Raw genomic sequence first — 24,311 nt, forward strand, 5'->3', positions numbered from 1 at the left:
CAAATGCCTCCCACAAACCACTCCAGTGTCCCCAGAGCTGCGTCTCTAGGTTTCATCACAGCAATGATCCTGTTTCTCTGGAACTACTTTCCTTCCTTCCTTCCTTCTTTCCTTCCTTCCTTCCTTCCTTCCTTCCTTCCTTCCTTCCTTCCTTCCTTCCTTCCTTCCTTCCTTCCTTCCTTTTTTCTTGTTTTGTTTTTGTGTTTTCGTTTTTTGAGACATGGTTTTTCTGTATAGCCCTGCTGCCCTGGAACTCACTCTGTAGACTAGGTTAGCCTTGAACTCATAGAGCTCTGCCTGCCTCTGCCTCCCAGTGCTGGGATTGAAGGAGTGCGTCACCACTGTCCTGCTAGGAACCACTTTTCTTCTTCTCACTTTTGTTCTGCTGCATCCGAAATACCTGACAGAAGCAACCAAAGGGATGAAATATCTACTTTTGGTGCATGATATCAAAGGGCTTTAGTTCATAACAACAGGAAAGACAGACAGAGCTACTCAGCAACAACAATATGAGCATGTGGTAGATGCTGTTCATACCATGGCATGTCAGGAAGCTGACAGCATGGCAGGAACCAGGGCAGGCAGAACTTCCAAAGGTGGGGCCTGTCAAATAGTCTATACCTTCTAAAGTTTCCATAAGTCCCCGAAGTAGTGCTCCAAGCTCAGAATCAAGTGTTCAAAATACAGGGTGTAGGGTACATTTCAGATTATATATAAAACTAAATTATATATTTAAAATATAAATTCTATTTTATATTTTTATTATATTTATAATTATAAACAGTACACATTCCTATTTGACCTCTACAGATGGTCACTACTAACATTTCAGAATGCAGCCTCACTATCCTTAGAAGTGTTGGCTTCGGCTCCAGACACCCCAACCCAACCTATACTGACACTACAGAGAGCTCCCAGCTTTATCTACACTGCAGTTTTTCCCTTTAGATACGTCTGATACAATTTACTTTATGAATTAGGAACAGTAAAAAATTAATAACTAGTAATAGAATAATTATACTAATATAATAAAAGTTATTTAAAGGTGAAGACAAGAGGATCATAATTTTGTATCTAGCAAATTTTAGTCCGACCCTGTCTCAAAATAAAATTTAAAGGAGCTAGAAGCATAAGGTGATTGCCTAGCATGTCCCAGGGTTCTTAAAAAGTTTTGAATTGCTCTCTGTCCCCCCCAGCAGACCTAACCCTCAGGCTGGCAGACTCAACCCCTAGTGCTGCACCATGACACCAGCTGCAGCCTCCCTTCCTTACTGTCCACTGTGTCCTGGTCCCCATCTCGGACAGACAATGCCTGCTCCACCACAGGACATGCCTACCAGAAGACCAAGTAGCCTGAGCACAGACTTTCTCTACTTCCTCTGTTCCCCAAGCAGACAGACCCAAGCCAACCCAAGCCTTCAGGATCAGCCCAGCTGCAGCCTCCCTTCCCCCACGTCTACACCTGCTGTAAATCCCACAGACCACCCCCTCCTGACCTCCCAGAAATCAGCCCCTAAACATATAATCACCCCAAATCCAGATGCCAAGACCCTGGCATGAAGATGATAGAGGCCCTTAAAGAGGAAATGAATAAATTCCTTAAAGAAAGCCAGGAAAATACAAACAGTGTGAAGAAATTAATAAATCCCTTAAGAAACCAAGAAATACACTCCTCCAAAATTCATCAAGGAAACAGAAAACAAGGAACAAAACCCAACAAAGACAAACTCAGAAATCACTACCTAGACCTATGGTCACCCCAAACCCAAATGCATGGACACCAGCCTAAGAACACAATCAACAACAGCCACGGCAATGTCACCATCAGAGCCCAGTTAACCTATTACAGCGAGCCCAACACAGCCATTCCGACACAGCTGAAGCATAAGAAAAAGACCTTCAAATACACTTTATGAAAATGATAAAGGTCTTTACGGAAAAAGTAAGTCTTAAAGAAATTGAAGAAAAAACAAATAAGCAGTTGGAGGAAATGAATAACTCCCCCAAAGAAAGCCAAGAAACAAAGCAAAACAAACAACAACAACAAAAACCAAGCAGTTGGAGGAAATGAATAGAACAGTTCCAGACTTGAATGTGGAAATAGAAGCAATACAGGAAACACAAACAGAGGGAGTACTGGAAATAAAAAATTTAGGAATCTGAACAGGAGCTATAGAGGCAAGCTTCACCAACAGAATATAACAGATGGAAGAGACAATCTCAAGGCATTGAAGATATTATAGAATAAATAGATTCATCGGTCAAAGGAAATGTTAAATCAAAAAAGTTTCTGCCACAAAACATCCCGGAAATCTGGGAAACTATGAGAAGATTGAACCTAAGAATTATAGGACTAGAGGAAGGAGAAGAATCCCAGATCAAAGGCCCAAAAAATATTTTCAACAAAATCATAGACAATTCTCCTAAGCTAAAGATGGAGATGCCTATAACAGTACAAGAAGCATACAGAACACCAAATAGATTGGAAGAGAAAAAGAAAGCTCTCTCATCACAAAACACTAAACATACAGAACAAAGAAAAAATATTAAAAGCTTCAAGGGAAAAAGATCAATTGACATATAAAGGTAGACTCATTAGAATGCACCTGACTTCTCTCTCAGTGTAGACTCTAAAAGCCAGAAGGACCTGAACAGCTGTCCTCTAGACTCTAAGAAACTACAAATGCTAGCCCAGACTACCATAACCAGCAAAACTTTCAGTCACAATAAATGGAAAAAATACAATATTCCATGATAAAGCCAAATTTAAACATCTATCTACAAATCTAGTCCTACAAAAGGTGCTAGAAGGGGAATTCCAAACCAAGGAGGTTTACTACACCCATGAAAATACAGAAAATAATATCACACAAGCAAAACCAAGAAGAGAAGTGTGCATGCATGCACACATGTGCACACACACATGAACACACACCGCCACCACTACCATCACCACACCACCAATACCAATAAAATAACAGGAACCAACAATCATTGGTCATTGATAACTCTCAGTTTCCAGGGTTTCAATTTAAAATGCACAGACTGCCAGGTGGTGGTGATGCATGCCTTTAATCTCAGCACTTGGGAGGCAGAGGGCAGAGGCAGGCCTGTGAGTTTGAGGCCAATCTGATCTACCAACCGAGTTCCAGGACAGCCAGGACTGTTACACAGAGAAAACCTGCTCAGGAAAAGAAAAGAAAAGAAACAAAAAAGCACAGAGTAGCAAAGTAGGTGAGAAAACAGGATCCATTCTTTTGCTGCTTCCAAGAAATACATCTCAATATCAAGAATTAACATTATCTCAGCGTAAAAGACTGGAAAAAGATATTCCAAACAGATGGACCTAAGAAGCAAGCTGTGTAGTCATCTAAATATCTAATAAAATAGACTTCAAACCAAAACTAATCAAGGGATAGAGAAGGACACTTCATACTCATCAAAGGAAAAAAAAAATCCAAGATGACATTTCAGTTCTTAACATGCCCAAAACACAAAGATACCCACTTTTGTAAAATAAACACTACTACACCTTAAATCTCAAATTGATACTCACACACTGATAGTGAGAGGTTTCAGTACCCCATTATCACCAATGGACAGATCATCCAGACCAAAACCAAACAGAGAAATACTGGATCTAACAGAGGTTATAAAACAAATGGACCTAACAGATATTTACAGAACACTTCACCCAAACAAAAAAGAATATATCTTCTCAGCATGTCATGTAACTTTCTCCAAAACTGACTACACACTCAGACACAAAGCAAGTTCCAATACATACAAGAAAATTGAAATAATCCCTTACATCCTATTTGGCCACCATAGATTAAGGTTGGATGTCAACAACAACAGAAAAAACACAAAGCCTACAAACTCATGGAAAGTGAACAACTCTCTTCTGAAGGAAAAATGGGTCAAGATAGAAATAAGAAAGAAATTAAAGAGTTTCTATAGTTCAATGCAAATGAATACACAGCAAACCCGAACTTATGGGACACAATGAAAGTGGTCTTAAGAGGAGCTCTCATAGCATTAAGTGCCTACATAAAGAAACTAGAGAGCTCATACTAGCAACTTAACAGCACACCTGAAAGAAGCAAGTACACCCAGGAGGAATAGATGGCGAGAAATAATCAAACTGAGGTTTGAAATCAATAAAATAGAAACAGAGAGCAATACAAAGAATCAGTGAAATGAAGAGTTGATTCTTTGAGAAAATCAACGAGATAGACAAGCCCTTACCCAAATTAAAAGGAGAGAGAATATCCAGATTAACAAAATCAGAAATGAAAAGGGGGATATAGCAACAGACAACAAGGAAATCCAAAAAAATCCTAAGGATATACTTTAAAAACCTGTACTCCACCCAACTGGAAAACCTAAACGAAATGGATAATTTTCTCAAAACGTACCACTCATCAAAGTTAAATCAAGATCAGATGATTTAAATAGACTTGTAGCCAACTCCTAGTAAAACAGAAGCAGCTGTAGTAACACTTTGTAATCGAACAAATAAAGCTTACCTGAAGATCAGAATGCAGAGCTAAACCACTACACACACACACACACACACACACACACACACACACACACACACACACAAAACCATTGGTTAGCCACACACCTAAGCTATAGAGAACAAGCAGGGGTGGCCACACTTTTAATCCCAGCACTGGAGAGACAGAGGCAGATGGATCTCTGTGAGTTCAAGGCCACCCTGGCCTACCTGAGAGCGAATCAGTCTAAAAGAGAAACAGAGTTCACACCTTTGATCCCCATACTTGGGATGACGTGTCTTAATCCAATCTCTAGAGTTTAAAAGCTCTAGAGAGAAAAATAACACAGGAGTTCAGTGCGCAGTCTGAGGTCTGGTAGAGAGCACTGCAGTCTTCAGTCATGCTGAGGACAGGATTGCCTCTTTGTCTGAGCCTCGGTAAGAGCTCTCTAGTGGCTTGGCTGCTTTGCTTTTCTGATCTTCAGCTTGAACCCCAATATCTGTCTCTGAGTTTTTATTAATTGTGCTACAAGCAGTCATTAAAAGTCTCCCAACCAAATAAAGCCTAGGGCCAGACAGTTTTAGCACAGAATTTTACTACACTTTCAAAGATAAGTCAATGCCAAGACTCCTCAAATTATTCCACAAAATAGAAATAGAAGGAGCATTGCCCAACTTATTTTATGAGGCCACAGTTACCCTGATACCCAAACCACAAAGACTCAACAAAGAAAGAGAATTACAGATCATTTTCCCTCGTGAACATAGACACAAAAATACTCAATAAAACACTTGCAAACCAAATACAAGAACACATAAAAAAGATCATACATTATAATAAAGTAGGTTTCATCCCAGAGATGCAGGGATGGTTCAATATATGAAAATCTGTCATCCATATAAATCCACCATATAAACAAACTGAAAGAAAAAAAAATACTATCATCTCATCAGATGCAAAAAAGGTTTTTGCCAAAATCCAACACCCCTTCATTATAAAAATCCTGAAGAGATTAGGAATATAAGGGATATACCTCAACATACTGAAGGCACTTTACAGTAAGCCTATAGCCAGCATCAAATTAAATGGAGAGAAATTCAAAGTGATTCCACTAAAATCAGGAACAAGACAAGTTTGTCCATGCTCTCTATATCTATTCAATACAGTACTTGAAGTCATAGCTAGAGCAGTAAGACATCTAGGGGAGATCAATGGGATACAATTTGGAAAGGAAGAAGTATTATTTGCAGATGATATGATTTGTATACATAAGTGACTCTAAAATTTCCAGCACGGAACTTTTACATCTGATAAACACTTTCAGCAAAGTTGGTGGATACAAAATTAACTGCAAAAAATAAAAATAAAAATAAATAGCCCTCCTATATACAAATGACAAACTGACTGAGAAAGAAATCAGGGAAACAACATCTTTCACGGTAATCTCAAATAATATAAATGTATTGGGGTAACTCTAACCAAGCAAGTGAAAGAATTTTATGACAAAAACTTCAACTTTTTGAAGAAAGACATTGAAGACATTATCAGACAATGGAAAGATCTCACATGCTCATGGATTTGCAGGATTAATATATATTAAAGTCCATTCTACCAAAAGCAATCTACAGATTCAATGCAATCACCACAAAAATACAACTCAACATTTTTTATAGACCTTGAAAGGATAATACTCAATTTCATATAAAAAACAAAAACAAACAAACAAAAAACCCAGGATATCTAAAACAATTCTGAACAATAAAAGAACTGCTGGAGGTCCCTGATTTCAAGTTTACTATAGAGCTACAGTAATAAAAACAACATGGTATTGGCATAAAAACAGACACAGTGATCTATAGAACTGAATTGAAGACCTAGATACAAATTCATATACCTATGGACACCTGATTTTTAATAAAGAAGCCAGAAACACATACTGGAAATAAGATAGAATCTTCAACAAATGGTGCTAGTCAAACTGGATATCTGCATGTAGAAGAATGCAAATAGATTCATACTTTTCACCCCACATAAAACTGAAGTCCAAGTGGATGAAAGACCTTGACATAAAACCAGATACATTGAACCTGATAAAATAGAAAGTAGGGAATAGCCTTGAATACATTGGCATAGGAGATAACTTTGTGAACATAACACTGATAGTGCAGGCACTCAGATCATCAATTAATAAATGGGACTTCAAGAAACTGAAAAGCTTCTGTAAGGCAGAGGACAGTGTCAGAAGGACAAAATGTCAGCCTGCAGAATGAGAAAAAACTTTCACCAGCTTCACATCTCATAGAGAACTACTATCCAAAACATAAAGAACTCAAGAAATTAGATAAGAAAAAAACAGTAACAAAAACCAAACCAAACCAAACCAAATAATACAGTTCAAAATGGGGTACAGATCTAAACAGAATTCTCAACAGAGGAACCTCAAAGGGCTGAGAAAACTCCTTGGCCATCAAGGAAATGTAGATAAAAACTATTCTGACATTTCATCTTCTACCCATCAGAATGGCTAAGATCAATAACACAAGTGACAGCTCATGCTGGGAGGATGTGGAACAAGGGGAACACTGTTTCATTGCTGGTGGGAGTGCAAACCTGCATAACCACTATGGAAATCAATATGGCGGTTTGTTAGAAAATTGGGAATCAATCTACCTCAAGATTCACTCTTTGGCATACACCCATGAGAAGGCAGCTGTATGTAAAGAGAGAGGACTTAGAGGAAACCCGGAACACCGTGACCTCAAATACTTCCTCCAGGGCCATGGGAAAATAGTTTCACTGTGTACATCACTCTATCTGCAGGACGTTGTTAAAGAAGCAACTAACGTGGGGCACAACCTTCTCCTCTGAAAAATCACCATGTCACAAGGGAGAACATTCTGGAAGGAGCACATCAGTCCTTCAGTTTATCTCCCAGATGTCCTCTGCTGCTGTCTGACAGATCTAGACACACACACACACACACTAGGTCCCTAGGATGAGGAGAAGTCTTTACTTAAAGGTGCCCTACTGTACAATCTAATCATATTCTACAAAACTAATTTATAAGCCTTAATTAATTTTCTCCTTTCTCAAGAGGGAATCCCAGCAAGCACACGATTGCCAACCTCAGAAAGAGAATGGATTCATTTAGTCATTTCATTTTCATTGGTAAGTCTTCATCATGTAAATGTAAAACTGCTTATGGAGAAACTGTGTTTTTACATGCTGTTCTTAGAGTTACAGTATAATGCGATTCCATGACTCTGTCTCATACAGCACTGTCATTCCCTGGTTACCAGGTCCCTGGTGATGGACACTAGTACTGTGGGTGGGGCTGAAGATATGGCTTAGAAGAGAACTCACTGCTCGTGCAGAGGACTCGGGTACAGTCCCAGCACCCCTTCAATGGCGAATAAAAAAAAAATAGCTAAAGATCAGTGCGTACTCACCAGGTTAACAAGAGTCAAGCTTGAGCTAAACTTCAAGTGGAAAAGGAACAAATAAAACACTAGGAAAGCCTCATCATAGGGCATCTGGTCTCTGACCGAACAGCAATCAATGAGGCCTGAAGACCTCTGAGTTAGACTAACACACACACAAAGCATCCCCAAGGCCTGGAGAGACTTGGGGCTTGGTCTGTCCATCCCCAGCCCATTCTTCTTCATTGTCATCCACTTTTTCTTTAGTTCAATAACATCAACTCTCCCTTCATCAGTCTTACCTGCCTAATCTCTCTCCTGATTCACTGCACGCTTGGGACCATAATATGATGTTTTTGCTCCTGCTTTATTTTAGAAAGAGCTAGCTGCTTCTAGAACTTCCCATTTCATCAAGCTTTCTGAGATATTTCTGGGATTGGAGGTGAGAAAATGTGATTGCTGGCTGGTGACATTTTCATTCTCTTGCTTCGTGAGTCTCTTGATCATGGGCAGTGGTAGCTCCCAAGCTGGGTTTGGATAACATGACACCTTGCTTTTCCAAGCAGTGTGGAAAGGGTGTGTTTGGTTCCTACTTTTCCAACTGGAAGCCATTCTGAGGGGGGAAATCTGTCTATAGGTGACAATATACCTGCTGCCTCTGATCGTTCTGGTAAAACTTCAACTGACAAGTTGAACGCTGGCAGCATACAGAAGTGTTAAACTAGTCTAGAAGAAGGGATTACAAAGCAAATGGACCAGAAACACATCTGCTCCCTGTGAATCTAAAATCAAGAGGACTAAAGGGAAAAGACATACAAATCCAACAAATCCACCCAAAACAGCACAGGAAAGGCTCGGGGCTGTGATAGTGACTGCGGAAGTGGAGACCCAGGAATAATGCTTCTAGAGACAGCTGGGCAGTGATGACCAAGCTGAGGTCTCCAGATAAGAGCTGGTAAGTGAGCCTGCTGGTAAACCCCAGAGGCAATAAAGAACAATAAACCAGCTCTGCTCCCTTCCTGTATTCTCCCTGGCCCCTATGACAGCCGTCAAGACTCACTCTGTTGTCACAACTCATGAGTCACTCTCTAGAGCTTGTCATAGGCAGGGGCGGTGTTTGGCCTGATCCCTGTGTCCCAGCTGGCTATTCTAGCATGACTCACACTGTCACTGCCCAGGAGGGAAGAGGAAACCAAAGGAAAAAGCTCCCCTTGCTCTTCATGCCTGCCCCCACAACCGCATCACAGTAGATACAGGGGTCTCCAGGAAGTGCAGAGAGACCAGGTGAACAGTGGGGCCACAGCAGGTTGAAGATAGACCTGTGTTTTCCTTTTCAGCAGGCACCACTGCCTGAGTTGGCTCGATCTTGCTCTGAAGAAGAGAGTTGCACTTTCTTTGCCTTGTTATATTAACTTGTATCAAGCAACTCACTGAAGCTGAAAAGTCCGCCACGATGAACGAACGGATGCCTGACCTCCAGCTTGCTAAGCCCCTGAGCCATGATCCCATGGGTCCCCAATGACTCCCATTTCCAAGTCCTACAGCTTTCTTCCTCTCTTTATCTCTGAAACGCCTCCCTCCTTCTCGTCCCAGACCCGGTCCAGTCCAGACAACACACACTCATATTTCCACTTCCCACCACGTTGACCCCCCACTGTTCCCTCATCACTGAGGCAGTCCTAACTTAAAACCAACCAAACAAACAAAAGACTATTGGCTTCCAAAGTCAACACAATACATTTAATGCAAAGGTTTTTGTTAGCGTCTCAGGACTCAACCTTTAGGGTCAATCTTCCCAAACTCCTCCACCCACCCCACTCTCCATGCACAACCAAATTCTCTTAGCCTTCCAAGACTGTTACTGAAGGCTCTCTTGATTATACTTGGCCTACCAAATTTCCCCACCAGAATCACTTCTCTCAATTTGCTAACTCTACCCTACCCCCTACTCTACCCTACCCCCAACTCCACCCCATCCCCAGCTCTACACTCTTCCCCACCTCTCCCCTACCCGTGAACCTTGTTCTTGTCCTCTGTCATGGAGGAGCTGGAGCAGCACACTCTTTTACCTTGCAGTACCCAGAGTCCCTCAGTTGTCTCTCTTACTGAATTGACTTCATTCTCTTCTTAGCAAGTCAGCTGTTTCACTTCCTCCCCCCACCCCCCACGAGGGTGAGAGGAGAGAGTGAACCCTAATTAGTTTTGGATCACATGCAGTCCTCAGGGAAAGCATTTTGTTCAGAATAAATACACAAGTTCTGAGAGTTTGCTTTCATTTCCTAAATGAAAGTGCAAAGGTTATAGACAAATTAGGAAACATCACCTTTCCCCTGAAAATAGATGTGTGGTGTTTTGTTTTACCCAGCACGGAGAAGTTGAAATATATGGGCTAAATTTTGCTAAGCCCAGAGCCACTGAATAATGAAAAACCAAATGGGACGAGACCAGAAACTCACTAGGATGCATCAAAGCAAGACCCACCTATGGAAAAGTTAACCTGATTCCTTGTTCATGGGAAGAGGGGCCTGAAGCTCAGGGCTCCAGGCTTTGTTCAGGCTCCAGAAGCTCCCTTGAATTACAAAGCTGCACCTCCGGGGGATGCTCGGATGCTGCTGGCTTCAAATAACAACAACTTCTTCTTCTTATTTGCCTTTGAGTTGCAGGGCAAGGAGGTTCAAGCCATTTAAAACATGGTGTTTACTATCTTACAAGAGTTTAATTTGCTGATAGAGATATCTCTAGATGAGCGATGGGGTTTTTTTTTGTTGTTGTTGTTTTGGCTTTTTTTTGTAGAGCGCAGATATGAAATTTCTCAACAATTAAGAGAAATTCACAGTCTATCTTTTTTACTATTTAAATTTAATTATCCTAGATATTATGTTCTGGGCATATTACCAACTATAATGCCAAGAAAATTTTCATCAAGGGAAGAGTTTGAAATGACTTAGTCAGAAGTAGCTCCTGTCCTTCCTGGGGGAGGGGGTTAAGGTGGGGGAAGAAGTCGGGTTAGGGCTGGGGCTGGTGCTACAGCTCTTGTCTGGATGGGGGCTGGGAGGTTAGGTGAGGGCTGGGTAGGTTGGGTGGGGGCTGGGAGGTTGGGTGGGGTTTGGGGTTAGGTTTTGGCGCTCTCCTGGTTGGAATTGGGTCTGGAAACTATTCACATAGTTTCCTGTGACTCATCTGCAGAGAGGTGAGCAATGATAAAAAAAAATTGATATAAAGTATACTCCTCTCCCTTAAAACACGACCAGTACTTCATTCTCAGGCCGGAATCCGCCTCACCTCACTTCCGCCAGGTGGAAAGCTCCTGCTAGTCTCTAAAGTGGCCAGGGGGGATTTTAACTTTAATTGTTCACACAATAGACTTTCTCAGTGAAACACTGACATATTTCATACAGAAAACTGTGCTTCTGTCCCTTGATTTTGAGAAGACAATGGAACAGCAGAAGCCCATTTTTGAGGGTGACCTATTTCTGTGGCTCAGAAATCAAGTAGGTTGTAAATGTTCCAACATCCGTCAGAGAAATATAGAGAAGTGGGTGTTGTGATATTAGCTTCAGTAACTTTCAGAAACACACAAAATGTGAACTAGGGCAGTCTGCCTGTCAAACATCCAAACATTATAGTATCATCCCTCAAGAGTCCCAACAGCTTCAAAATGGTCACTTCCTCTAATTTTCTATCTGCATATTCATCCTAGATATAAAGGAATAAAAATTGATTATAGCTATGCAGAGGTGGGTTAGATAATTACCTGCAGCCAGGAAAGGGGTGGGGAAGCAAAAGCCTGCATGCCCCGTGGTTCTGAGTTTTATCGGAATGAATTGCGGCTCTCGGGTGTCAGGGGCGAGGGGCCGGGCCGAATTCAGCCTCCTCTCCCCAGCCTCCTACCGGCTCCAACTTCCCAGTAGCAGCAGACAGGCTTTCAGGAAGAGTCTCCATCGAAATCCCTCCTCACCCGGCCCAGCCTTCCTAAAGTCTGACCGGGACCCACCTACCTTCTGAGGAGGACACGAGGCTTGCTAGCGGGAGGGCCGGAAGGATGCGCGGCTCTGGCTCTTCAGCATCTCCCTTCTGGAGCAGTTAGCAGCAAGTACAGATTCGCCTCCATTTTCTAGTCACGTGATCCCTGGCACATCTAAATAAGGCTGATCACCTGCCTCCTAGATCTCCTAGTGCATCAGCCTGCTGTGCCTGGGGTCAGAGCCGAAGCTAGACAGAGAAGTATTTGGGAATATAAAATACTCTCTGGGTTATGGAGTCACAAATCCCCCTTGATTTTATGTCATTTCACGAAAGCTGCTGCCACTCCTGTCCCCGAATGAGGCTGTATTTGAATTTCTTCAACACACAAGTTTGGAAGAGATTCAGTTCCCCGAAACCTTTTAAATACACACACACACAGACACACACACACACACACACACACTAGCTCTACAGTATCTATAAAAGATAGCAACTTAGTATGTAATGAATAACAATTAAAATAATAGAATGGATCATAAAAGTTTAGAAGAATAGTTATAGAAAAAAATCACAATGTTCTAGAAAAGTCAGAATGTCCAAGATTAATACAATCATTAATAAGAAGGCAAAGGTGCATGACAGATTAAACATGCTGCAAAAAGCACTTACTAGCAAGCTTGCAGGAGACCAAACGAAACAAGTTTGCATGATGCCTCAGTCGACCAACTCACAGGTAGCAATGATAATGCCACCGTACAACTATAAGATAACCTAGATTCCTGTACTCAGTACCCAACAACCTCATGAAGCAGGCACGGTGATGCATGCCTATAATCCCATCATTCAGGTGGAAGCGAGAGGACTAGAAGCTCAAGGTCACTCTGCAGCTCAGTACCAAGTTCGAAGTCAGCCAGTGAAACATGAGACCCTCTCCAAATGAATGCATGAATCAATGGGTGAGTGGAACAATCAGAAATGAATAACAAAATAAAAATGCCAGCAGAAATACTGATGTAGTCAAGGCAAGCAAAATAGTAAAAGACATTTGCCTAACAGAAAGGAGTGTAACTAGTTTTAGTCCAACTGTTTTTCTGTTCTTTTTTTTTTTTTGAAAGGGTCTCACTCTGCTGTCGAAGCCCAAGTCAAATGCACGGGGGTCCTCCTGTCTCCTGGTTCTGGGACAGCAAGTGCCCAAACTCTAAACCAACTCTTAATTACAGCACTTTTGAAACTCAAAAGTTTGGGGGCTGGAGACATGGAGCTCGATGTGCTTACTGTTCTTGCAGAGGGGCCAGGTTCGGGTCCCAGCACCCACATCACAATCATCTCTAATTTCAGCTCCATGGGATCTGACACCTTTTGTAGCCTTTTTGGGGTTCTAGCATGCAAGGGGTATGCATAAACTCATGCAGATGCAGGTACATGCGCATAAATAAAATACATATATTTTAAAACTTCAAAGCTTTTGTAAAGTGTTGGTTTTATTTTTATGATTATCAATCTATATTACCAGAGAAAATGGTTATAATTATAAAAATCAATCTGAAAAATAACTAGAACACCTATACACTATACAAACTTGTTCCTCTTTTAGAGGGATCAGGGCTTGGAGGGAAAGCTACTTGTTAGAGTAGGGTGATGGGATAGTGTAGTCATCTCTAACAGTTGCCATGCCAACAACTGAAAAACAAATCATTCAGCAGAATGTGGTGCTGACTCCAGAGGTTTGAACTCCTTCTTGAATGAAGGCATTTGGTAACTTCCCTCTGGTCCTGGGGAGGAACAGCAAGGAAAGGAAAAGGCGAACACATTTTTATATCTTTACTTAACTAAAAGCCTACGAAATTGATGAGAATCGCCAGGCATGGTGGTGTGTACCTTATACTGGATACCTGGGAGGCAGAGGCAAGCAGTTTCCTGTGTGCTGGAGGCCAACCTGGCCTGCCAAGCAAGCCCCTGGCCAGCCAGAGTCTCAATGTGAGACTCTGTCTCAAAACAAAACAAAACAAAACAAAACAAATCATTAGACTTATGAGTAGTTACGAGAAACACTTAGCAAGTGACTTATTCAGTGAAGGCCACACTGTGGTTGCAAGGTCACCTCTGGGGACAGAAATTCAGCTAATGAACAGGGGGGTGCCCCAAGTCAGGATGCGCCACGCTGTACTAATAGAGAGAAGGCTAGCAAGCCTGGGGAATGTGTCTGTTCAGGACAAGGGCTGAAAACTGTTTTCCGTAGTATGTTTTAAAACTCAGAAGTCGCAATGGAAATGAACTAAATTATCACCTCCAGGGACTCAGAGGTTAAGAACCCTTGCTACTCTTGCAGAGGAGTTTGATCTCCAGTGCCAGCGTCGGAGCCTCACAACTGCCTGTGACTCCAGCTCCAGGGGACCTGAAGCCCTCTTCTGGCTTTTGCAGAACATGCAATCACGCACACGTCTTTGCACACAAGCACACACACATGAACACAATTTAAATCTTTACACTTTTAAATTATGCCATGAGGCTAATCAGAAATACTTTAAAAATGTTCAGTAATGTTAAGCCGGGTGGCGGTAGTGCATGCCATTAATCCCAGCACTCAGGAGGCAGAGGCAGGCAGATCTTTGTGAGTTTGAGGCCAGCCTGGTCTACAAGAGCTAGTTCTAAGACAGCTAGGCTGTGACACAGAGAAATTCTGTCTCAAAAAACCAAACAATAACAACAAGAACAAAAACTGTTCAGTACTAAATGGGAATGCTAGCAACATTTCCCTCTCTCTGGCAGAATGTTCTCCCAGGCTGTAAGGTGAAGTAGTCCTGTTTCAGTGTTAGTACTTGGGTAAAGGGATTCTTTTATTTTTATATGGAAGCAGTTACTTTTTTTTTTTTTAAAGAATCACTACTTAAATGCAATAAATGATATTCTGGTTATTGTATCGGCAGAAAGGACACACTAAACTTCATATTCTCCAATAGAGTTGACATTATTTTCTCAGAGTCTGATGGCTACTTTCCAATGGTTATTTAATGAATTGAGTTTTTAAAGGTAAAATTTGAAAGATCTTTAAAGATTACATATCTTCACCTGCTGCTGGATTTGACAGTGTGCAAGATGATGAAGTAGGTCAGCTGCTCTCTTCCAACAAGGAAAGGGACACCTAGGTTGAAGAGAGTAACAGCCATGAAGCAGACAAGTGGACAACTGGTGACCAAAAATGACCAAGAAAGCCCTGACCAGTACCAGTACCTATTTTTCTCAATGATGTTCAGTGAAATGAATAATAACACTTTAAGAAAGTTAAAGGGCTCTAAAATCCCAGAGGAATTATAGTGGACAGAAGTTCAGGAACACCAGGAAGTAAGTAACCATGGTCTCCTATTACAAGAAGAAGGATTTTTTAAACTTTATGAAAGAAAGGTGCTATTTATTATTCACAAACTAAGTGTAGTGTATCCCCTCTGGAAAAGGGAATAATACGACTTGAAAATTTCACAGTCTCTTTAAAAACAAATTGTGTTAGCCATGTATGGCGGCATATACCTGTGATCCCAGCATCCAGGAGGCAGAGGCAGGAGGATCACTCAAGTTAAAGGGCAGCTTGGTCTGTATGACAAGTTATAGGCCAGTCCATGGCTGTGTAATGAGACCCTACCTCAGGAAAAGAATGAAGAGGGAGAGAGGGGAACAATAATCTTGGACAAACGGTTTTTATTTTGTTGTTTGTTTGTTTCTGTTTGTTCAATCAGGCAAATTTGCAAGGCACTTAGTATTTGGCAGGCCTTATTCTAAGCATCAGGATATTATGCTTCAGAAGACAAACCAGACTTCTGCTTTCTTGGAAGTTACAGTCTCACAGATGGGGACAGAAACAAAATCAACAAAATCAATGAATGGGAGCTTTCCTCAGATGGAAAACAAGAAGTCGGAAGCGGAAGAAAGCGAAAGCGAGGCAGCAGGATGGGACGTGCTCTCCAGTTGGCATGTGGGCCTGTGAGGGTGTGGGCTGTCACAGAACCCTTCCTCCCTACCACTGTAAGAGGGCATCGCCTACCTTGGTTGTGTCAATCAAATGTCTCTAGACACTAGCAAATAGAAGGGGCAAAATCATTGCTGATTTGGGACCCATAGATTAAATTCTCTAATCTCGGCTTTTGTTGGCCTTTGTTCCAAAAGGACTCCCACAGGTCCTGGGAAGAGACCCCCCACTGCACTACAGAGCAGTTCAGTGATCAGGTGCCTTCCTGTCTCCATGCCTCTGGGAGGCTGAGGTCACTGTCCACTTTAGTCAACGGTGCAGGACACCATCTGTTTGCCTCTTTAGCTCCTTTTCCCACCTTGCTCCCTGCAGGCTCTTGCACACTCTGACTTCCAGGTGGTTTTGACCAATGAAAGCTCTGGTGGGAGATGAGAGGAAGGAGGGAGAGGGAAAGAGGGAGGGAGATGAGAGGAAGGAGGGAGAGGGAAAGAGGGAGGGAGATGAGAGAGAGAGAGTGAAGGGAGGGAGAGGAGGACACTCACTGGGCTCCCTTCTCAGGTGAAGCAGACAAGTATTGATGCTAGCTTAGCCGGACCCTTTGGTTTTGTGCTTTCTCTCTCTTTCTGTCTCTGTCTCTCTGTCTCTGTCTCTCTGTCTCTATCTCTCTCTGTCTCTCTCTGTCTCTCTCTCTGCCTACTGCTTATGGATCAACTGAAAGCTCTCAGTTACTGCTCCAGTGCCATGCCTGACTGCCCGCTGGCTGCCATACTCTGCAACACAATGGTCATGAGCTCACTCTCTGAAATTTTAAAAAGACTCTCAAATGAATGCTTTCTTCCAGAAATTTAGTGTGATTATAGTATCTCTTCACAGCAACAGAACAGTGACTAAGACACACCCCTTGCCAAATAAGGTGAATGGCAGCCTCAGAAGCCCCTTGGCTCCTTCACTTTCTTCAGACTACATATACTACCATTTTTGAAGAACAACACAGGTTTCTCTGGCTCTAATAACAACCAAATTTAGATAGTCTCTAATGAAGTATAGTTCCAATGTATTCAGAAAACTAGGAGTGATCAATGCAGCCTGAATCGGTTTTGGATCCATATGCAGTAAGGCAAACTGAATTCTTCAAGTAAACCTTTAGGGAGAACACCCTATTTGCTATCTTACAACTATTGTACTTATGATTAAAATCAGATGCATTCTGGGAAGGGACATGCACAGTGGAAAGACTAAATATATGACCCAATCTATCAATCAGCAAGGAGAACCATCCAATAAATGCCTTCCTTTCTTTATGTCTCATAGGAGAGACGACAAGTTGTAAACCTGGGGTCCCTGGGTACCCTCATTCCTGTACCCTGCAGCCCATGTTGACAGTGCCCTGCCGTATTGTCTGTACTACCATTGTGCTCCAAATGAAGTCACCTTGTTTTTGTTTGTTTGTTCCATTTTCAAATCTGTAGACTTATTTTAATTCTTTGGAAAAGAGACTAAGAACCTGGAAATATCTGGACCAGACTCCAACCCTCAGTAATTGGTGGGTACCACTCAGACTAGCCAAACTCCTTCTGCTAGCTACCCTTCTTCTCACTGCTCTCTGGCCTAAATCCTGCTGGGTTCTGACTGCCTCTTCCTCCACCCCGTTACTGGCTATCAGCTACACTAAACTATACCCGAACCACTGCACTGTTCACTGGGGCTCCTCACGCTCTTCTGCCGCCTTTATAAATGGGACTGGATTAAATCTACCTTGAAATTTCCTAACTTGAAAATATAATACAGTATCTTTCTTGCTGTGTTCTACTCCTGCTATTACGAGATGTCCTGCTTTAGGACATCTGGCGTGATGGCTCAGTAGATAAAAGAGCTTGCAGTCAAACCCAAAAACCCGGGTTCAACCCCCCCCGGGGGGGCACATGATGGAAGGAGAGAATCAACTTCCCAAATTTGTCTTCTGATTTCCACATGTACATTGTGGCATGCATGGCGGGAAGGTAGGCAGGCAGATCAACAGACAAATGTAATTTAGAAAGAAAGTCGGGCAGTCTCATCTTCCTCGATACCATCAGTTTCCGTAGCTTTTCCTCTGAAGGCAGCTCTGCCACTTACCCAGCATTTCAATTCAGTCAGGGGCACACTTTGGACTCTCCTACAGGCTAGACGCCAGCAGCCCAGATGGGAAATTCTGGGCTCTTCCTCCTTTGGAGCAGCCATGTGGTCCCACCTCATTTTGGCACCAGAGCCACCTCTCTCGTTGTTATAAAGTACTGAGCATAAAACACCACGTCTATAAACTGAAATGAACACTGACAGGCTCTGGCTTCTTTCTGTCCTCCCGTGCCCTGAGCTGGAACCACACAACCTCAGCAGGAAACAGCCATCACGAAAGTAGCCCTCTCCGTTATGATGAGAAATCTGTGTTCAGGCACTGGAAGGAGCTGGGGGTGGGGGTGACAAGACTGAGCAGACAGGAGCAAGATCTGACTCAACCACTTTCAAAACATCTCATCAAACAATGACTCAAGCCTTTCAGTGGGCAATGGGGGACTCCAAATAAATCAACTACAGAAGTTGAAAAGAAAATGTCTTCGGGTGGTTGTGCTTTTATTGAGAAGCTCCGGGATGGGAATGAGAGATAGAAGTTGAGTATCCACTTCACCATTCCTAACTTGCTAATGGCGTAGGCAGCCTATTTGCTCACTTTACTCCATCGGGGTGGGAAATAGGACCAGCAAGGCTTGTCCCGTCTCAAACGGCAGCTGGGTAGATGAAAGAAAATGACATTCTTGTGCAATCACTTATTACTGGAAGGTCTGTTCTCATGAGACTGGCCAGGAAGACATAGTTGCCGGGGGAGGGGTGGATCCAAGATGATCCACTGGTGGGAGAGGACCAGTGAGGGAGAGGAAGGAGGGAAGAAAATTACAATTTAGAGAATGCTTAATTATTGCTACCAAATAGGTTCTTCTGTGCCCGCCCTATCCAACACCAAGAGAAAGAGTCTTATTTCTTAGACACCCACACGAGCAAAGAGAACCAACGCAATGAGTCTGTTCCACCTTGACTAAAGGTCACAGAGTTTGAACTTATTTTTGCTCTTTCAAAGTTGTTGACAACAGGTGTGGCTACAAACAAGAGATCCTAATCTAGGGTGTGGTTAATTAGTATTTTGGGTTGAGAGGAGGATCCGCTCCACCTCAACTAAAGGTCAGAGAATTCAAGTCTATTCCTTATAACACATCAATGAGGTCTGTTGCCTCCCTCTCCCCTTTTGGAGTGAAGTGTAGGTTCAGTATTCACTGAATGTTCCCTCCAGTGCTGTCCTGTGTTTCTGTCTTTTATTTCTCTCATATCTATGCTCCTTTTGCTTAATAATTCTAATCCCCACTCTCCTACCCTGGAATGTGCAAACTGAGTCTAGCCTGGACCCCAACAGATGTCACTCCAACATGTGGCAGATGGACCATGAGCTGGTGAGAAACGTGCCTGGGCTGGCAAACCAGGAATGCCACAGGGGTGGGGAGTGTGTCCTGATATGCTGGGCACCAGATGAAGCAGAATGCGTCAGAACACATCAGGTGGCAGAGGCAGGGGACACAAATCATCCCACATTAGCTCCAAACAGGGTAGTCTAAGGCTTTCCTTTATTATAAGGGAAAACTCACAGAACAGGAACGGGGGTCCAACATCCAGGTGTGCAACACAGGAAGAGAGGGGCGAGCAGACGGGACCGTGGCTTTTTGGTACCCTAAAGCCATGCCTCAACCTGGTCCAGCCTCTCAAAGGTCACTGGCTGAAGGAGGCTCCCCATCACGGGCTTGCACATAGGCCATTCTAGTGGGGGCATTTTCTCAATTCAGGTTCAGTCTTACAAAATGATTCTAGCTTGTATCCAGGAGGCATAAAACTAGACAGCACACAAACTGAAGCCATGCACAGAGTGCTGAGGAGCCAGGGGGCAGCAAATGCTCGCAGTGGCGCCTGTGCACACGCACTAACACTGGTCACTAGTATTTGTGCTCTTAAGTCTCACTCTTTAGTTAGAGTCCAGGCTTCTTCACCTCTAAGAACGTGACTTCGAACAACAGTTCTCAAGCTTAAGTCAGGATCTAAATTTAAGGAAAGAAACTCTGAAGGCAGCTGGGGATGGGGCCTCATCCCCAATACCAGACTCTCCAAAGGCTCCCGACTTAGGTTCCCATCTAGACCGTAGGCCTTTAGCCTTGTCTTGGGCTGCTTTGTGGTATTAGGGATTGAACCCAGGGTCTCAGGTGTGAGAAACAGGGCTCAGCCACCGAGCTGTTCATCCTATCCTGTCACAGACACCTATGCTTGCTCAAAAACCAGCAGGGAGTTTGTCTCTGTCTCCTTTCATCGCCTAAATGTTTTTCTTTGGGTTCACCTTCTTAATTAGCTTCTCTAGGACCACGCATAATAGGCTCAAAGTCCCCTATTCATGGCTAGAAACCAAATATGAGTGAGTACATCCCATGTTCCTCTTTTTGGGTCTGGCTCACCTCACTCAGGATAGTGTTTTCTATTTCTGTCCATTTGTCTGCAAAATTCAGGAAGTCATTGTTTTTTACTGCTGAGTAGTACTCTAATATGTATATATTCCATACTTTCTTCATCCATTCTTCCATTGAAGAGCATCTAGGTTGTTTCCAGGTTCTGGCTATTACAAACAATGCTGCTATGAACATAGTTGAGCATATACTTTTGTTGTATGATAGGGCATTTCTTGGGTATATTCCCAAGAGTGGTATTGCTGGGTCCAGGGGTAGGTGGATCCCGAAATTCCTGAGAAACTGCCACACTGTTTTCCAAAGTGGTTGCACAAGTTTGCATTCCCACCAGCAATGGATGAGTGTACCCCTTTCTCCACAACCTCTCCAGCAAAGGCAAACATTTAGGCGATGAAAGGAGACAGAGACAAAGACCCACATTGGAGCACCAGACTGAAATCTCAAGGTCCAAATCAAGAGCAGGAGACAGAGCACGAGCAAGGAACTCAGGACCGCGAGGGGTGCACCCACACACTGAGACAATGGGGATGTTCTATCAGGAACTCACCAAGGCCAGCTGGCCTGGGTCTGAAAAAGCATGGGATAAAACCGGACTTGCTGAACATAATGGACAATGAGGACTACTGAGAACTCAAGAACAATGGCAATGGGTTTTTGATCCTACTGCTCGTACTGGCTTGGTGGGAGCCTAGGCAGTTTGGATGCTCACCTTACTAGACCTGGATGGAGGTGGGTGGTCCTTGGACTTCCCACAGGGCAGGGAACGCGGATTACTCTTAGGGATGATGAGGGAGGGGGACTCGATGGGGGAGGGGGAGGGAAATGGGAGGTGGTGGCGGGGAGAAGGCAGAAATCTTTAATAAATAAATAAACAATAAAAAAAAACAGCAGGGAGGACATTTCAAATGCATTGGAATAGATCATGTAAAGGCAGCAAAGGTGGGAAGGGAAGTCTCTTCCCTATAGAAGCTGAGTGGGAAGGGTGACGCCCTGGAGGGGAAGGTGCAGAGTCCATTAGCTGCTCATCTGGGCGCTCTCTAGAAGAAAGCAGCTTGACAGGAAAAAGAAAGATTAAGTCAACTGAAATGCCTCGATTTTAAAACTCCTTGCGGTTTTCTGAAAACCTCCAACATCCTCCTCACAGTCTTTATTTCCTCTGTTACTTTGAACAAGAAATGCCATTTGTGAGCGTGGGAGCTGTTTGGACACACGCTTTGGTCCCATACAAATTAAGTTCACTGAATTTAATTCTGAAGGAGGAAGGCTTGAAATCATCCGGCCTCTCCCACTGATTTCTATAGAATCGCAACTTAACTCTTTAAATATGTAAGCGGTCAGGGTCAAGTGAGGCCGAGTTCCAAATACCTTGAGTCACAGAGCCTTTGCTATAGATTGTTCTTTATGCCCCTAAACTGAGCAGGGGGCAGGAGGTGCCGGTTACATATTAACTGCATTAACTAATTCACGCGGGGGGGGGGCACTTAAATACACGCCACAGTGCACATCACACCACACTTTAAAGCCAAAAAGCTATCGTCCCTTCTGTTTAACTTATTTCTCACTATTTTAAGGGCAAATGAAAGAAAGAAAAATCTTAAGCATTACCAGCACATCTTAAATCTTGAAAGCAGCAGTGACATTCTACTTCTTTTTTTAAACATTTATTTTTTATATTGTTTATTTATTTTTATTTTATGTGTATTACTATTTTGCCTGCATGCATGTCTGTGTGAGGCTGTCAGATCTTGGAGTTACAGACAGTTGTTAGCTGTTATGTGGGTGCTGGAAATTGAACCCAGGACCTCTGGAAGAGCAGCTGATGCTCTTAACCACTGAACCATCTCTCCAGCCGAACATTCTGTTTCTTGCTGCTTGCTCTTTGGCTTCCCATAAACAGGCCATAGGAAAAAAAAAATCTTAAAAGCCCTACACTGAGCCAGGTGGTGGTGGCACATGCTTTTAATTCCAGCACTCAGGAGGCAGAGGCAAACAGACAGATCTCTGTGAGTTTGCAGCCAGCTTGGTCTCCAAGAACTAGTTCCAGGACAGGATCGAAAGCTACAGAGAAACCCTGTCTCGAAAAACAAACAAACAAACCCTACACTGGGTGAACCAAGGCTGCCATCACTGCTTTGATTTCCATTTGACAACTCTCAGCCAATCAGAGCAGGAAGGTTGCATGCTGCTTTTGAGCCTGCTCTGGAGTCTCCTGATTGTCCCTCCTGAAAGCCAGGTGTTTATATGAAGCCACAGAATGGTTTTTCTGTACAAAAGTCAGTGTGCTAGCAAGAAACTCAGGGGCTTCGGCTTCAGGAAGCTTGGAAGCCCAGAGCATCCCCTCTGTTCATTTATGATGAATCTAGGGCAATTACAGAAATGCCCTGAGCCCCGCGTTCCTTTTCCCAAGTCATTGTTCTCTCCTCATCTCCAGCGTGTACAGGTCATTGGTCTGATGAGTGCAAGCTGCCCTGCATATAGTAGGTCCTGCAGAGATGCTGCGGACACACCAGCTGTTCCAGTGCCTCTCGCCTGTTTCAGAGTCACACAGGTGCTGACGTCAGCAGGGTGGGAACAGACTGGATGCACATCATTCTTTGGCTGATAGTTGTCTAGCAATTGCTTCTGCTGATGCTTCATCTTACAACAAATGTCAGAAAAGATATCTCACCCTGGCCTCCTCACGTCAGAACCATTCACTATTTCCCTGGCCTGGCCCCCTCACGATTCAGAACCACTCACTATTTCCCTGGCACCCTAACGTTTCAAAACCATTCACTATTTCCCTGGCCTGGTACCCTCACGATTCAGAACCACTCATGATTTCCCTGGCACCCTCACGATTCAGAACCATTCACTATTTTCCTGGCACCCTCACATTTCAAAACCACTCACTTTTTCTCTGGTTTCTAAACACAACCATTTCCATAAAAATTAAATCGACTGTTTTGCTTACCCATTTGGTCTTGGCTTTCTGAGTCTAGGCTCAAGGAACTCTGTCTCCTCCTCCATTTCCTGTGGAGGGATCCTCTTTTTCTGGGAGAGCCGTGGCGAAAGCATTTCCCATTCATTGTCCTGGGTGGCAGCCTGTGTTGGAACCGCATCTAGACCAGCTTGACTTCGTCTCTTGCTCTTCCTTGATTGGCTGCTCAAAGCAGTGACTTCCTCTAGTGCTAAAGTGTCTAGAGGCTTCCTTCCTCCCAGATCCTGGGACTGGGGGCCCTTGTCCAAGCTGAGACTCAAGAACTGCTCCGTAGTTTTACTAGGAGACCCAGACCCGGGGTCCCTTGTTTCTGGGGATAGATCAGCAACCTCACTGTGGCCCAAGACCATCCAGTTCTGCTCTTGTGCAGGGCTTTCAGGAGATGCCCTCTTATTGTGGTTGGAAGACATTCTCTCTGCAGAACCAACTTTGACTTCATTTAAAGACTCAGGCTGGCATGTGTCTGGGGCACCTGCTAACTGAGTTTCCGGTAGCTCTGTTTCTCCAGAACCTCTGGATAATTTTTCTGATTCGGGTAAGTTTTCTCTTGCTTCCCAGGCCTCTGGTTTCAATGGAGAATCTTTTCCATGGCTTACGAGTATGTAATCCACAGCTAGTGCATGGGTGTCTTCGCTTTTCTCGGCCCATTTATCTTCATTGGACTCTAGTTTTGTCTGCTTGGGCCCTTTTGTGGGAATTACGTTCTCTTCTAACTCTACTATCTCCTTGATGGCACCTAGAATAGGAAAGCAATGCGGAGAGAACAGGCTTAATTAACATAGCATGTGGTCTGTAGTCTCCACGAACGACCACTTAAGAAGAGACAAGCTGCTACATACTTTCCTTTTTGTGAACTTGTTCGGTTTTCTCAAGCACAGGGAAGTTTCGTAGCATAGTTGTTACATTTACATATACTGAAGATGGTTACTATAGCCATTACATTTACAAACG

General features: G+C 43.3%; 1 protein-coding gene across 1 annotated transcript in view; it reads right to left on the bottom strand.

Annotated features, from left to right (window-relative positions):
* Prune2 (prune homolog 2 with BCH domain) overlaps positions 1-24,311 on the bottom strand; it is a 258,384-nt gene that overhangs the window by 65,318 nt on the left and 168,755 nt on the right. Inside the window, exon 9 of the mRNA XM_057779958.1 lies at positions 23,334-24,096. Coding sequence (XP_057635941.1) covers positions 23,334-24,096 — 763 coding nt within the window. The remainder of the gene's footprint in view (positions 1-23,333; positions 24,097-24,311) is intronic.

The sequence above is a fragment of the Chionomys nivalis genome, chromosome 8 (assembly GCF_950005125.1).
Source record: "Chionomys nivalis chromosome 8, mChiNiv1.1, whole genome shotgun sequence".
Taxonomy (NCBI): domain Eukaryota; kingdom Metazoa; phylum Chordata; class Mammalia; order Rodentia; family Cricetidae; genus Chionomys; species Chionomys nivalis.